Here is a 16203-nt window from a genome sequence, read left to right as displayed (position 1 = left end):
AACCAGTGGCTTTGCCCCTTGCTTTGTCCTTTCAAAATGACAGTTTGGGAGCGAATTTAAACATCAAGGCGCGAAGCACGTGAAACAACCAACCGCTGGGTAGAATCAACCAAGCGTTGCAACCCAGCAGGTTTAACCCAACAACTGGAAATTTGAAACTACCCAATGGTGTTTAAAATGTGATAAAATAAACCAAATAAACATTTTGGGTTAAAAAACAACCCAGCATTATTTAGAGTGTAACGTTCCCATGTTTGCAAAGTAATAACACGGGATGTTCCCTTAAAGTTTGCAAAACCCAGAAAAAACATTAAAGGTCCCATGGCATGGCATTTTTCTATTATTTTATAATTTTTCCTGAGGTGTTTATATTGTTAGTATAATTTTTACATCAAAAAAAGTCATAATTTAGAAATAAAAGGCATTTTTTCTATACTGTTATTACCCCTCTGGATGAATGCCCTGTTTCAAGGGGAGTGTCTGCTGTGAGACTTCAGTGAATACACCCACTGTTGTGATTGGCTGACATCTTTGCATTTGAAATGAGTGTTAGATTATGTTGCGGAGGGGGAGTGGTTTAGCGAGGCACTGCACACACTGCATGAGAGAGAGAGAGACTGAGCACTCGTGAACCACGGACAGCTGGAGATAGTTTTACTGTACGTTATTGAGAGTTATTGAGTTATTGAGAGCGCTGTGCTGTTAGCGCGAGCTTATTTGTAGCTGAGAGTTCTGAATAAACAGTCCCAGTCACATCGACTCTGTCATATTCTACGAACTTTGTAACACATGTAATGTACCGTTACAGTCATTGCGATGAACAAATCGTCAAACTGTGGATTATTGCATTATTTTATGATCTATTCCTATCACATGAAAAGCTGCAGTTGATCGCGTGAATGCAGTGAGTTCTCTCTCACAAAATGCTTTCACCACAACTAACAGCAAACAGGACGTCGATATGAATACAGTAAGAGCTTCGCTGTGCTGCATAACAGCTTCATTCATTATAACGGCAGTTTGGGCAAGTGTGCAGATACACTCGCGACGTGTGATTGACAGATCCGAACATTATAAAGAGTGCTCTTTGATCGCTCTCTGTAGTTTAATCACTTAAAAAACGGATTTGTTTCATGCTACTAACAGAAACGATCGTTTTAGTCACTGGCTTGATTCACAGATGCATTACGCTTAGGGCATCAAGATGGTGATCATTAAACGATCTAGAAAGAAATTCTGAGTGAACTTGAATGACACATCAGAAATCACTGATCACAGATCAGGCATTAATGAACACTGGTACTCACTGTTTGTGGAGGTGCTGTCGAATCCATATCGTAAAGTCTGTTTGTAAAGCCTGTGGTGACATAAACTGAATCCATTTTCTCCGAATGCTCTAGGCGGGCAAAGCAGAGGAAGGGGAGGTAACCTTTCCTGGTATGACATCATAACAGGAAAATTCAAGATAAGCTCATCTGAGCTCTCATTTTCTCAAAGGCAGAGAAAGACAGCCAGAACTCGGTTTACACCCATCAAAATTTCTAGCCACTTGGGGACCATATGCAGGCTAGGGGAACTCATATTAATGTTAAAAAACCTTATACAATGAAATGTTCATGACATGGGACCTTTAAGAAAAAGCTGGATGTTTTGAATGTTCAGAGAACATTTAGAAATAACTTTTTCATAACGTACATATTTTTGTTAGCTGGGAAAAGTCTGTTACCTATAGAAACTTGTTTCCGCCACAGAATAAAAAATAAAAAAGGTAATTGCGACTTTTTATCTCGCAACTTTTCCCTCAGAATTGCGTGATATAAAGTCGTAATTCTGAGAAAAAAGTCATTTTTTTCCCCCCTCAGAATTGGATTTTATAACTCACAATTGTATCACGCAATTCTGACTTTATAATTCGCAATTGCGAGAAAAAAAGTTGCAATTCTCTTTAAAAAAGAATTATTTTGTGGTAAAACAAGCTTCCATAATTTTCTTTAATTTTCTCTTTTTTTTCCCAATGTAGGCAACATTACCATTAGTTTCATCACTCAGAAATGTCACCGCATGACATATGTTAAGCACTAAAATGCTTTAGTTAGGTATATGTATTATGTTGCATATATAAGTGGAAATTAGGAAAATATGCCTTTCACTTAGTTTACTTCAAATTCTTCCATTAGACATTTTACATTTTCTTTCAACAAGCTTTGTTCAAATGATGGTTTGAACTATTTTAAGCCATTTCAGAGGAAATTATATATATATATATATATGTATGCAGTAAGCAGTATGCTAGTATTCCATTCCAAAATATTGTTCATGTCTTTATGCTCTCTCTGTGTGTGTGTGTGTGTGTGTGTGTGTGTGTGTGTGTGTGTTGAGCTGTGAAAGGAAAGCGTGCTATCAAACATGCTTTGTTATAATTAACACAACACTGTTTGCCAGGAGAGAGAGTGAGCGAGAGTGAGAGAGACAGAACATGTGCGAATTAGCAGAAAGTTGGCAACTACACCTGTTCCCCTCCTCCCCGCACCACCTGTAATGACCCGCTTCTCTCAGAGAAGGTGACTGTGAAGGTGACAGAGAAAGCGCCCTCTAGTGTGCAGGGCAGTGTGTGTTCAGAAAGAAAACCTCAGAAATATGACAAGACTGCATATATATATATATATATATATAATTGAAGTTATATATTAAAAAATATTTTTTTTTTATAAGAAAATGCTATTTCAGAGTGCAAATCCTTTCCACACCAATTGTTTCTCTCTCTCTCTCTCTCTCTCTCTCGCTCTCTGTGCATAAACATACATACATACATACATACACTGAAGTCTATATTTGACACTATTTACGACACTATTTTAATGATATTTCAGTATATTTAACTCTAAATACTGTACATTTACTTTTATTTTCCAATGTGATTGAAAATAATAAAAACTCGAAAATTGTATTAAATAAGCCAAATCAAATCAAATACATTCATGTAATATAGTAAAAAAATGTAACATAAAAATAATTAATGGCTAGTAATACAGTAAAATACGAGAAAAAAATAAAAATGCCTGAATTAAACATTATGTATTACAGTAGAAAATATATATTAGCCTATAATGTTATATAATATAAATGATTAATTCAAGGACTAATAGAAAACACACAATTATTATATTTTATATTATATATTTTATGCATTGTAGTAATATTAATGTATCATAGTAGAAATAACTATAATGCAATGATTTATATCACTATTAAAATGAATTAATTACATCTAATATATATATATATATATTTGAATTAAAGTAATGATAATCAGGAGAAAAAAATGGACATGAAAATGCAATGTGCAAAAGACATTGACTGTCTTGAGCGGTTTGATGAGATTCACCCCACACTCCCTGTGCTGTCATGTGCAGCATTATTATTATTGTAGTGTGTTTAGCGCTGTGGGCTCGTGTGTACGGACTGGCTGTTGGTGCCTCCCCTTTTGACACGCTCCCAGCGCAGCCGGTCCAGCGTGACTCTCAGAGCTGTCCAAGGGCGCGCAGTGCACCTTCAGCACAGGAAATAAAGATGGAGGCTCTGGGTGTCCAAGTGCAAAGACCCTGCGTTTTTCATTGCAGCCGCTTGTGAGTACCTGTGGAGGAGTGTGTGTGTGTGTTTTGAGTCTGTGTGTGTGGGGGAGGGTGGGGGTCCGGGAGGGAATGGAGAGTTTGTTTGGGTATAGTATAAATAAATCTGCGACTATAAATATCCCTATGCTGTGTGTCCTTAGGGATAGAATAAGCATGGAGGTCAGAGTACACTTGATGGTGTTTTAATAAATATCGCTCGTCATCAGTATTAGTTTTGCTTTTGTCATTGAGTATTGAGCAGCTAAGAGTACAATCACTTGACTTTCCCAGAACACAATGCTGTTGCTGCATCACATAAATCTCCATTTTGACATGTATTGTGTTTATATAGTATCGTGGGACATGAGTGGTCTCAAATGAACAGTATATACTACTTTAACAGCACATGGCAGGGCTCTGAGATGAGTGGAGGAGGTCAGCCTCCTTCTGATGCTGTTCTTTGATTGGCTAGGGCAGTCTGGGGGTGTGTCCATTAAGGACTGTGAACTCATTGTTTTTCCTGACACACATACACACATTGGAGCAGAGATGGTCTACTTATGCCGCACACACCAAAATGGAAAATTACCCCGAGCATTGCAAACACACACACACATTCTTTTTATAATGACAACAGAAAATGTGCTTGGGGTGGCCAGTTCAGTGGCAGAGATTTGCTAAGGACTGATAAGGGCTGTGTAGAAGTGGTGCTGACATTTAGTCTACAAGCTCTGAAAGTATAAGACACAAGATCACACTGTACTTTTCATTATATCACCTGCTTCTCCGATTGCAAACTAAAGCATATGGAATTGTATATCATGATAACGTTGAATCATGGCAATAGTAAATATCTATGGAGCCAATAAAGGGGACGTGATGAAAAAATGATATCCTGCATTTGCTCATAAAACCTTTGCATCCCCCTTGAAACTTTACATTTTCACATTATAATTAAATACATTACACTTTTTTGTTGAATTTCTTTTATACGGTGATATACTATACAGAGTCTCTAAAAAGACAAATTGATGGAAATAAAATGAGATGGGACGAAAAATTCGTTTTTAGAGGGAACACAACTTGTGCAAGTTTATCAGATGCGAAAGAACACAAAAGTTTTGCAAGCAAATCCAAAGTTTTTCAGGTGACGGTAAAATATTTGCGTAAGAACACAAAAGTTTGCGCGCAAATCCAAAGTTTGTCGGCTGAGCGTAAAATATTTGCGAAAGAATACAAAAGTGTTGCGAGCAAATCCAAAGTTTGTCAGGTGAATGAAAATTATTTGCGAAAGAACAAAATTGTGCGCAAATCCAAAGTTTGTCGGCTGAACGTAAAATATTTGCGAAAGAACACAAAAGTTTTGCAAGTAAATCCAAAGTTTGTCAGGTGAATGTAAAATATTTGCGAAAGAATACAAAAGTGTTGCGAGCAAATCCAAAGTTTGTCAGGTGAATGTAAAATATTTGCGAAAGAACACAAAAGTGTTGTGAGCAAATCCAAAGTTTGTCAGGTGAATGTAAAATATTTGCGAAAGAATACAAAAGTGTTGCGAGCAAATCCAAAGTTTGTCAGGTGAATGAAAATTATTTGCGAAAGAACAAAATTTTTGTGCGCAAATCCAAAGTTTGTCGGCTGAACGTAAAATATTTGCGAAAGAACACAAAAGTTTTGCAAGTAAATCCAAAGTTTGTCAGGTGAATGTAAAATATTTGCGAAAGAATACAAAAGTGTTGCGAGGAAATCCAAAGTTTGTCAGGTGAATGTAAAATATTTGCGAAAGAACACAAAAGTGTTGCGAGCAAATCCAAAGTTTGTCAGGTGAATGTAAAATATTTGCGAAAGAACACAAAAGTGTTGCGAGCAAATCCAAAGTTTGTCAGGTGAATGTAAAATATTTGCGAAAGAATACAAAAGTGTTGCGAGCAAATCCAAAGTTTGTCAGGTGAATGAAAATTATTTGCGAAAGAACAAAATTTTTGCGTGCAAATCCAAAGTTTGTAGGCTGAACGTAAAATATTTGCGAAAGAACACAAAAGTTTTGCGTGCAAATCCAAAGTTTGTCAGGTGAATGTAAAATATTTGCGAAAGAACACAAAAGTTTTGCGCGCAAATCCAAAGTTTGTCAGGTGAACGTAAAATATTTGAGAAAGAACAAAATTGTGCGCAAATCCAAAGTTTGTCGGCTGAACGTAAAATATTTGCGAAAGAACACAAAAGTTTTGCAAGTAAATCCAAAGTTTGTCAGGTGAATGTAAAATATTTGCGAAAGAATACAAAAGTGTTGCGAGCAAATCCAAAGTTTGTCGGCTGAATGCAAAGCATTTGCAAAAAATGCTCCTGTTACACTGACCATTTATGTGCATAAAAAGCTAAAAGGTGATATACTTTATAAGGTGGTGTTTATATTTGAACTTTAGTAACATGATCATTGATTGGTTGATGGATGTTTTATGAATTTGGCTTTAGCAAAGCAAATTGGCACTTTCATGATCATCGGAGAAACAGATACAGAATACCAAATATTAAAGTCCAATCAGTAAAGGATGTTAAAAGTGATCCACAGCATTTTAGCCTGTGTGAGTCAGTCATTGTCTTTGATTCTGTAGTCATGACTCAGTCGTGCCAGACAAACCATGATCAGTTTTTAAACTGAGGAACTATGATGCATCAAAAACACGGGTGTTAGCCACTGCTGACCCAGAATCAATGTCCATGCATTTCTTGTTTCTCTCCTTTCTTCTTACCGTCTTCCTCAATTTTTGTAACTGTTTCATAAGTTGGATTGTGTAAAGATGTTTTGGAGTTTACTCAGAGTGGATGCCATATTTAACGTGACAAGAATGAAATCGAGGCTGTGAGGGTCAAAAGTAAATAGGTTGAGCTTGTGTTTAATATGACTTTTTAGAACATTCCCAGTTGATCAAAAGCACTGGAAAAAGTCAATTTAGATATGACCTAAGACTAGGGATGAAACGGTATGGAAATTTCACATCACGATTATAGTGACCCAAATGATCACGGTTATCAATATTATCACGGTTTTCTTCAAATGAGATGAAAGTGTTCAAAAAGATGCACACACTTTCAACAAGTTTTCTGTTTGAAAATCAACAAACAACAAATAAATCAAGCAGCTCTATGCACTTTTTTAAGCTAGATTCTATTCTGTGGGATTTCCTTCCTTATAATGGCCGTCGTCAATAGCATAACGCATAAATAATAATAATTTGGTGTAAATATAATCTCTAATATTATCTCTGTAAATATAGTCTCAAGCAATATTCTCATCAGCTATGACGCATTTAAATCTAGCTTATTTTGTGTACGAGCCCAAACAGTATCCTAGTGAAATAATGCATATCCATATTTCCAGATTTGACAGTTTATTTGATTAAATATCAAAAATCCAAAAAGGTGTGCATCATACCTGACACCTAAATGAACACTTTACAGCTGGTTTTATGACTGTACGTCATTCTCTTCAAATGCTATTGAAGTTAGAAACGTGTATACAAATCTTGTATGTAACTTTAGAGACGGTCCCTAAATTTGCGAATCTCGAACGTAAAGCCAACTTTATGCCAGTCATATCAGATGCGCTGTGGTTCTGCTGTGTTTGTTTGAAACTATTTTCGCTGCTGAAATAGAATAAAAACTGTCAACCACTGTATGAGGAATGAATCTCCTGCGTACATCGCACGTTTTGAGTGCAGATTTCGGTGCGTGAGAGCGCGCTCTGAACACAACTCCGGCTAATCTGAACGCCTCTGATTATTAGAAACACGTGTGGTTGGTTATAATGCGCAAAGCTATTATAACAGATTGCTTTTGAGAAGACTATAATAAGTTCAACCGCCAAAGTGGCAAGTGTGAGTGGTTGTAATACCAGACGTAGTTTTGGTATTGAGGTCAAAGTCCACTTGCCTTTCGTTCACAGATTTAAAGTGTTTCCCCCCATTACAGCGACTTTCTTCTGGCATGTTCTGCAGACAGGGTGACCATCTTCGATTAATTGTCCCTCAGGACTTTTGTAAAAGCCAAAATATGACCACACCTCAGATTTGGTCCTTTTTGAAGGCTGAACAATTCCCCAAGTGCTGTCACTGCCATCTGCCATTTCTTCTTATTCAAAAAACAGCGTTGCGCGCTGCAGCTGACTGGACAGGATTTACCGCAAGTTTTCACGTGCGCTTTAATGATAATTGATTTTTAAACAATATTACTAACCGTCAGTACATTTTATCGTGGTTTATCGTGAAACCGGTAATCATTCCATCCCTACCTAAGACATCTATTCTGACACAAAAACATTAGTTCCATTTCAGTCGGTCACGGCCGATGTTACGTCGACGTCATTAGCGTATTGGAGAAACGGAAATATGGAAGCAGATGCAACGCACCTTTGTCTTTTGCTTCGGAGCCGAATGGTTCATTTGATCCTGCTGCAGTCTCCTGAGTGTGTTAACTGAACGTGAGTTCTTCAGGAAGAGCCGCTTTTTCTCCCAGTGTTGGTGTGATGGCACGTACAACAGTGGTCGCGAGCTCACCAGCTCAACAACTGCTATTTTCACAGCATAGAGAGAGAGTGGGCGTCTTCAACGAGCGCTGTTTATACAGCTGACGGTTCGGTTTGAGGGCGTTCCCTCAGTGTGAGTGCCACAGAATGCTGCACTAGTCCCTGCTGTGTGTCATGGCCATTTCCTTGTGTGCTTCAGCACTAAAAAAAAAAGAGCTTTTCCCTAAAAGAGCAACACAGGTGTGACACTGAGTCTTTTTAAAGATGTCTTACCCCAGTGCGTTTCTGGATGTGGTCGTTCCCTGGCGCCATCTGACAGTCACAATCATTGTCTCACGTGTCTGGGCATTCAGCACGCTAAGACAGCTTTTGTGGCTCATTCATGTTCCCACTGTGGGAACATGACCATTGCGATGTTGCGGTCGAGACTCACATACCTCAAGGGAGGGGGAGTCCCCTTACCTATACCCCGATCTAGTTCCTCTTCTGGTAACCAGAAAAGGGCTACTTCAGGAAATAGCCAGGATGACCTGAGGATAACAGTGAGGGCTTCCCCGCCGAGGCAACCTCCATGGCCCCCTCACTCTTCTAGCACATCGCAGGGTGTGGAGTTTCTAAATGAGCGCGCTGGTCCCTCTCATGGGTGGCCAGCCATTTCATTTGGGGCTCCTGTCAATGACCAGATGTCGATCACTGTATCGGAGGGGGAGCTTCAGTCATCTGAGAATGAAGATTTGGCTGTGTTGCCTCCCTCTGGGAAGATAGCCTGACCCAGAATGGCCAGCTATGTTATCCCAGGCCGCCGAGAGAGTCAGGCTCTGCATGCTATGGCCCTTTTGCAGGTCCATCAGGCCAATTGGTCAGGCAACCAGAGCGCCATCTCTGGCTGAACCTGGTAGATACGAGGGAGATCGATTAAATATCATTTCCTGGACTCTCCCATTTCCCAGGCTGGCCTTTTCGGTGACGCAGTCGAGAGATTTGCCCAGCAGTTCTCGGCTGCCCAGAAGCAGACGATGGTGATTCGACACATCCTGCCTTGGTGTCAGCTGCTGCTGCTTCCACCCGACCGCCGGCCACAGATCCTCCTCCCACTAAGCCTCAGCAACAGCCTTCACCCAGGCCACAGCATGAAGCTGGTCCCATGTGGGCCACCCAGCCTGTCCAGGCCGCTGCGAAGCCAGGTGGCAAGCAGAAGTACAAGCGTCCTTGAGACAGGCCGCCTAGAAAGCTCTTTGGGAGATGGTGACTGCACCACTTCCTCCCATGGAGGAGGGCTGGGTGGAGAATCCTTGTTTTCCTTTTGTTTCTGTTCTGCTGCTGGTCTTACGGCCAGTGGCACCCAAGTTTTCAATAAAAGAGCGGTTTCCTCTATCTCTGGGACCCCAGAGAGCATGCTTGGTGATGCGCGACGCTATGCCTTGCCCCCCTCAGCCCATCTCATCGCCAGTGGCCATTAGTGCATGTGTTGAGGACGCAGGGAACAGGCCTCCTCGCACATCCTCTGCCTAACCGTGGTAGCAGGTAAGTGTTGCTTCTACCCCCGGCTGGGGGGCCACGTACAATGGGCATGCAGTATCGGGCATTTGGAAGGGTCCCCAACTGCATTGGCACATCAACTGCCTCGAGTTGTTAGCAGTACGTCTTGCGCTGAGCCGCCTCAAAGGGCCGTTATGAGGCAAGCACGTACTGGTCCGTATGGATAACCGTCAAGGTGGTCTACGCCCCTGTTGCATGTCACAACTCGCCCTTCATCTACTCCTATGGTGTCAGAAGCATTGAGGTTGCTTCGCGCCACTCACATACCGGGATTGCTCAATCATGCAGCCGACGAACTCTCACAGCAGCAAGTGCTCCCAGGAGAGTGGAGATTCCATCCCCAGGCAGTCCAGCTGATTTGGAGGCACTTCGGGACCACACAAGTACATCTGTTTGCTGCCTCTGACACGTCTCACTGCCAGTTGTTTTACTCTCAGACCGAGGGGACCCTTGACATAGACGCATTTGCAGACAGCTGGCCCCGGGGCCTACGCAAGTATGCATTTCCCCCTGTGAGCCTTCTTGCACAGATACTGTGCAAAGTCATAGAGGACGAGTAGCAGGTCTTGGTAGTTGCTCCTTATTGGCCCAACCAGACCTGGTTCCCAGAACTAGTACTCCCAGCAACAGCACCTTCCTGGCTCATTCCTCTGAGGAAGGACCTGCTTTCTCAGAGACGGGGCACCCTATGGCACCCGTGTCCGGACCTCTGGAGGACTTAGGTGATCTACCCCAAGACGCCATCTCTTCAGCTAGAGCCCCCTCTACGATGTGCAAATATCCATTTAAGTGGAACCTGTTCGTTGAGTGGTGCTCTTCTCGCCGGGAAGAGCCCCGAAGATGCTGTACTTCCTGCAAGATGGGCAAATTGCATTTTGCAAGCGAAAACAAAGTTTCTCAGGGGAATGCAAACATTTTGTGAGCAAACGCAAAGTTTCTCAGGGGAACACAAAACATTTGTGAGATTATGCAAAAGCATTGCCAAATAATTGTTCCTCCCATCTCATTTTTCTCCCCCTTCACCTTGTCCCTTTAGGGGCTCCGTAGAACATTTAATATGTCTTATTTAGTTTTCATTTCATATTAGTAATTTGTATATTTTTATTTAATAATAGTAATAATAATTAGTATTATTATAATTATTATATATTTATAATTAATATATAGCCATATTTATATATTATCACTTATATAAGTTTTGGCCAAATTGTGCAACCCTTAAAATAGCAATAGGATGGAATTTATTTTTAATGCCAATTTAAATTGCAACTGAATTTTTTTTATCAGAAAAATCTGAATTTGTTGAATCGTGCATCCCTATATAAGCCTATAACTACAAATCTACTATAAGAATAAACAAATATATACCCCCCACAATAAAATTGTTGATGCTACTGCAGTGACAAACAATGGCCCTTAATATGTCTTATCAGAAACAGAAATGTAAAGTTGTAGACAATGAGATTACACATGTTTAAACCACAGCAAGTGCTGTAGACTAGCCTTTGACAGGGCTAGACAGGCTAATTAGAGCGATTACTGCACAGCTGGATTGGCTGGCTGCTCGGCGGAGGTGCATCAAAAGGATCAGCGGCGAAGAGAAGGCCTCATCTCGACAGCACGTCGTCTGGGTTTCTGGGTGGAAAAACGTGCGGCGTTTGGAGCAAGCAGTTCCTCTACTGAATCATGAAGAGAACTGAAAGTGCACGAGGGAACGTTGTGTAAGTTCCTCAGCTGGATCGGGATCTTTGCGGTACTGTAGACGAAACGGATGGCGAAATAGTGGGAGGAAAGCTGTGGGAGAAAGAAAACATAAACAGCCGCAAAACTGAAAACATCAGCTGATGTGGAGGAAGCAGAGCCCATTACATGGGTTTTCACCTTCAGATCTAGTTTTTCTTGGGAGAGAAAGAGATTTTCTTGAGTCGTTGTTGCGATTTGTCACATTGAATCAGCGTCAGAAAGGTCCGGCCCGGTTCTGGAAATACTCCACAAACATCAACTACTCACCGCGTATTAACAAGGACACTAGACTTTAGTCTTAGAGGTAGTATTTAAGGTCTTAATTGCTTAAACATAATTAGTTTTATATATAAACTTTCTTATTACAGAGCATATTTGATGCTGATAGGTAAATTACATTACTCTGCAGTCAACTATGTTTGAATGATGATGCTCAGCTATTTAAGTCCCTTAAGTTGCTCTTTCTTCTGCCATAATATAAGTTGCTATTGTGTTTTGATATTGCAAGTTACCCAATATCCAAATATCTGTCGAATTAAAGACAAAAAGCCCATAAAAAGATAAACCTTTTTGGAGCTTTAGCCTAGCAGTTTGCATGCTCGTTCCAACATATTGAGTGACCCATGGTACATATTTGAAGCTATCTTGCATCATTTCCCAATCCTACTTCCTCCTCTTTTTTCTGTCATTTCTACTATGAATAAAAAGGACAGAAAATGTGTATTCATTTTCTGGAGAAAATGTCAGTGATGTTTGCATGATGCTAGGGCGAATTGTATTGAATGCGCCCTTGTATTTTACTTGCATATTTTATATTTACTTGCATATAATATAATATTTAAAAAGTTTATAAAAGTTTCTTAACACCCAAGTACACTTTAAAAAGTGCACTTACTTTGTAATAATGTCAAATTAAAAGTTTTAAAGCACATTTGAAATCATGTTTTAATAATCTTTTGTCATGTTTTAAAGAAGTACACTTATTTTAATGTGTTGACTAACATACTAAAGCACATGTAAAGTACTTGATTATAATGTTAACAGTAGTGTGTTATTTGATATTACATTTAAAGGGACTATATTTCAAATGTACTAAATTGCAACTTCATCATTATGAATGTGTAGTTACAAATATACTTACAGGGTTTGTACAAGGTGCTTAAAGTGCTTGAAGTACTTGAATTATAAGTCCTGGTTAACCCTTGAAAACAGCCATATTTATGAAAAGGTACTTGAAAACTGAAATTATTGAAAGACAATATTTGTGAAATTAGTGTTTAATTTTATTGATAAAACAATCTTTTCACACAAAATTAATGTTGCTGCCCATCTGATATATATAAATAGAGCCATTTTGCATGACTATGAGCGTGATATTGCTCATATAAATATCCAATTATATGATACAGCTTTCATTCTTCAGGTTAATCATATATTCATAGGGGGGGGGGGGTCTGTTTGAATAAGGAAAACGATAATCTTTGTCATATCTTTGTCATCTTTTGTATATTTCAATGGCTAAAGTTTCATTGCATGCGCTGCACTTTATTTGAACCATTTTGTTTTATTAGTTTATTTTTATTGATCTATTTACCTTTTTTTCGATTGTGAAAGATAATAAAGATATTGTTTGATAAGTGAGATCTCTTATTGTAAGAGAGTCCTTGAAAAACAAAAAAAAATGTGTGCTTGAAAAGTCCTTGAAAGTCCTGGAATTTCATTATACAGTATCTTTACGAACCCTGTATTTAAATACATGACAATAGAAATGACATTAAAGTATAGTTTAGTTTACTATAAATGTTTGTCAGTACATTAGGCAGTACATGTATTTCAAAGACAATAGAAGTAATTATGAAATATAAAGATGTACTTAAGTCCTACTTAAGTGGCTCAACAATGTTTATTATCAATTTAAACTAATATATTTTCATTTTATTTTAATAATACAATTAAGTGTCCAAAAACAGTACATTCGGCTCACACTTAAATATATTCTTTTAAAGTATAATATTTTCAGCGTGTCGTAAAGGATGTTCTTACTAACCTTTTTTAGTGCAAGTCTGTGGGAAATGTTTACACCCATTTTATTGTGTAATTCCAAAATTCCTCAACAAACCACATGATTTTGTACAGTATATCATGTCAGTTTAACATTTGCGTGCTAGTTATATAAGTTTAATACATGGGTTTGTTCAAATTCATAACCGTATAGTAGTGATGCTGGTATTAGCTTAGCTTTCCAATCAGTATTCCATATTCCCAATCCAGCTCTATCCCTGAGGTCAACATCATTACGCTTACTAATTAACTACCAGGATCTCAAAATAATTCAATTATCCAGCACCTAGTGTACCAAACACTGTCCCTCTACAGAGCCCCACGAGTCAACTCTCTCTCTCTGTCTGTCTGTCTGTCTGTCTGTCTGTCTGTCTGTCTGTCTGACTACAGTAATCCATCTGAGCAGCAGCATGGCTCCTCTAAGCCCCCGCTGGGTTCGTCGGCCGTGACCTCTCGTATCCTGCTCCGCCAGCAGCTGATGCGCGAGCAGCTCCAAGAGCAGGAGCGGCGAGAGCAGCAGAGACGGCAGAGCTCAGCGTACGCACAGTCCTCCGTCACCCAGAGCCCCGCCATCAACGTCAGCGCTCCCGCCGGCCTGCCCAGTGCCACCCAGGTGCCCATGGAAGTGCTGAAGGTAACGCAGGATTGTTAACGCAATAAGTTCTTTATGACAGATTACTTGTATAAAATGCTTATAAATATAATTTGTCTCTCTATATCTCCCAATAATAATGATATTTAAATGCTTAGTTTAATGATCGAAGCTCAGTAGTTTTAAATGCAATGCAATACAATGATGATCGAGAGATCAACTAATTAAAAAAGCCTGATGATCATATTTGATACTCACATTTTAACAAGATTAAAAAAAATAAAATAAAAAGATGTATAGTCAAGTAAACCTACGTTGTTTCAGTCAAGGAAATTTTAATCTTGAAATATTAATAACAATATAAAAGTTGTATATACATGCTTTATTTATAGATTTCACAGCAAAAAGATCGGTCAATCAGACGACAGAAGGCATGTATGAATGTAGAACAGGTTTTTCTGCAAAGATTTGATCGTGTTGATATTTTGTAGGCTTTGGAAATGTGTGTATCAAATATGATAGGGATAAGATTTAATGGCAGTGTTTTTACGAATTGCAACTGAGATTATGAAGTGAATTCAAACTCTGCATTTAATGCATTGCAAAAAAAAATCTTTACAGGCTTCACGCAAAAACAAGCGTACACCGTGAAACAGTGTATGATTCATGAAAGAAATGACTCGTTTGCAACAGTTAAAGTGTAAGGCATGACCAGCCCAATTTCCGAAATAAAATTCTTAGATTTTTTAAATAAAAAATAATGAAAATAGTACAAAAAAGTAGAAAAATGCTCTTAGTAATTTTTGTCTTGTTTCTAGTCAAAATATTTAAACATTCTTAAATCAAGATGCATTTACTAGATAAGTACAATATATAATATATAATATATTGTATGTCCTTTGTTCTGTTGCTCTCAGTCACACACCTGAATTAAGCTCATTCATTATGCAGCTCATTATGCGGGCTATTATGTTATTTTGTCCTCTCAGGTGATATCCATTATTCATTAGATATCACGCCTCCTTGCATACGGGCTTTGTGAAGAAAAACTGTCTCACAAATTTTAAATCAGTGAATTGTTTTATGTGAATGAGTAGGCTCAATGATTCTCACATCAGTCTGAAACAAAAACTCTATGCAAATACACCCATTAGTCAAAAGTATTGTGGACACATATCTATTGTGTGTTTTGAGGCCTTCATTTTAAAACAATTTTTTTTTGTTTTTTAAAAACCATGCATAAACATTTTTCTCTCAAAAATACAAGCATGTACATACATGTTGCTCTCATATTATGGTAGCCCAGTTTGTGCTGAATACAGTGTAATTACACTTGCCATTAATGTGTTTATAAGCAACTGAAAAAAGCACAAATGTAAGAGCATGTCAAAACTTCTAAAGGGCCCCAAAACAGCTCAGACTCCTAGGGGTTAAGTTGATTGTATTTAAAAATATAAGTCAGCAACTTTTTTTCAAACTGAATCTTATCCTGCATCACAAAATAATAATGGTCACTGCTCAAAACAAAATGTATAATAATGCTACTGTTTCACTTGAATTGACATGTAATTGACAATGAAATGTATATTTGTACTAAAGGCATCTGTGTGCAACTTAAACAGTTGAATGGTTGGCATGTCTAACTTGTGCTGCAAGATTCAGTGTTGCCAACTATTTTCATAGAAATTATGTTTTATTAACAAAGTTCGGGAGGAGCCTGTTCAAATTATCTATCCAATCATCATGTCATTCCAACCAGCTGTCAGCAATCAGTAATCAACATGTCTACCCAATCAGCACAATTGGAGGATTATATAAATACCTAGTCAACTCACCAATGTTCCTCGACAGGTTTTCAGCATCCCTCCACCACCCCGTCTTCCTCACACTCACCTGGTTACGATCCTAACCAGAAATACTGGGGGAGTACTCTGGGTTCAGGCCAAATACAGAGCTCAGATCCCTCTCCTCGGACAGAACGGCAAATACGCGTAGGCCTACTATTACGCATACTATTTACTATCTGATTTTTTGGCGATAGGGTCATGAGCGGCCAAGGCTCATTGATGCACGTGGGGAGCGAAGGCTGGCCCGTGTGGTCCGATCAAACAGACGAGCTACTGGAGCTCAAATTGCTC

At 38.9% G+C, this 16203-nt stretch overlaps 1 protein-coding gene across 3 annotated transcripts in view; it reads left to right on the top strand.

Annotated features, from left to right (window-relative positions):
* mitfb (melanocyte inducing transcription factor b) overlaps nt 1–16203 on the top strand; it is a 72274-nt gene that overhangs the window by 19088 nt on the left and 36983 nt on the right. For 2 of the 3 annotated variants that reach the window (XM_079802991.1, XM_079802993.1), the window contains exon 2: nt 13864–14107. In XM_079802991.1, coding sequence (XP_079659117.1) covers nt 13864–14107 — 244 coding nt within the window. Of the gene's footprint in view, nt 1–3495; nt 3627–13863; nt 14108–16203 lie in introns of those variants that run through there. The other variant, XM_079802992.1, reaches the window with a different exon arrangement.

This window comes from Gobio gobio, assembly GCF_949357685.1.
Source record: "Gobio gobio genome assembly, chromosome: 21".
Classification (NCBI taxonomy): Eukaryota; Metazoa; Chordata; class Actinopteri; order Cypriniformes; family Gobionidae; genus Gobio; species Gobio gobio.
This window is presented reverse-complemented; position numbering and strand designations above follow the sequence as displayed.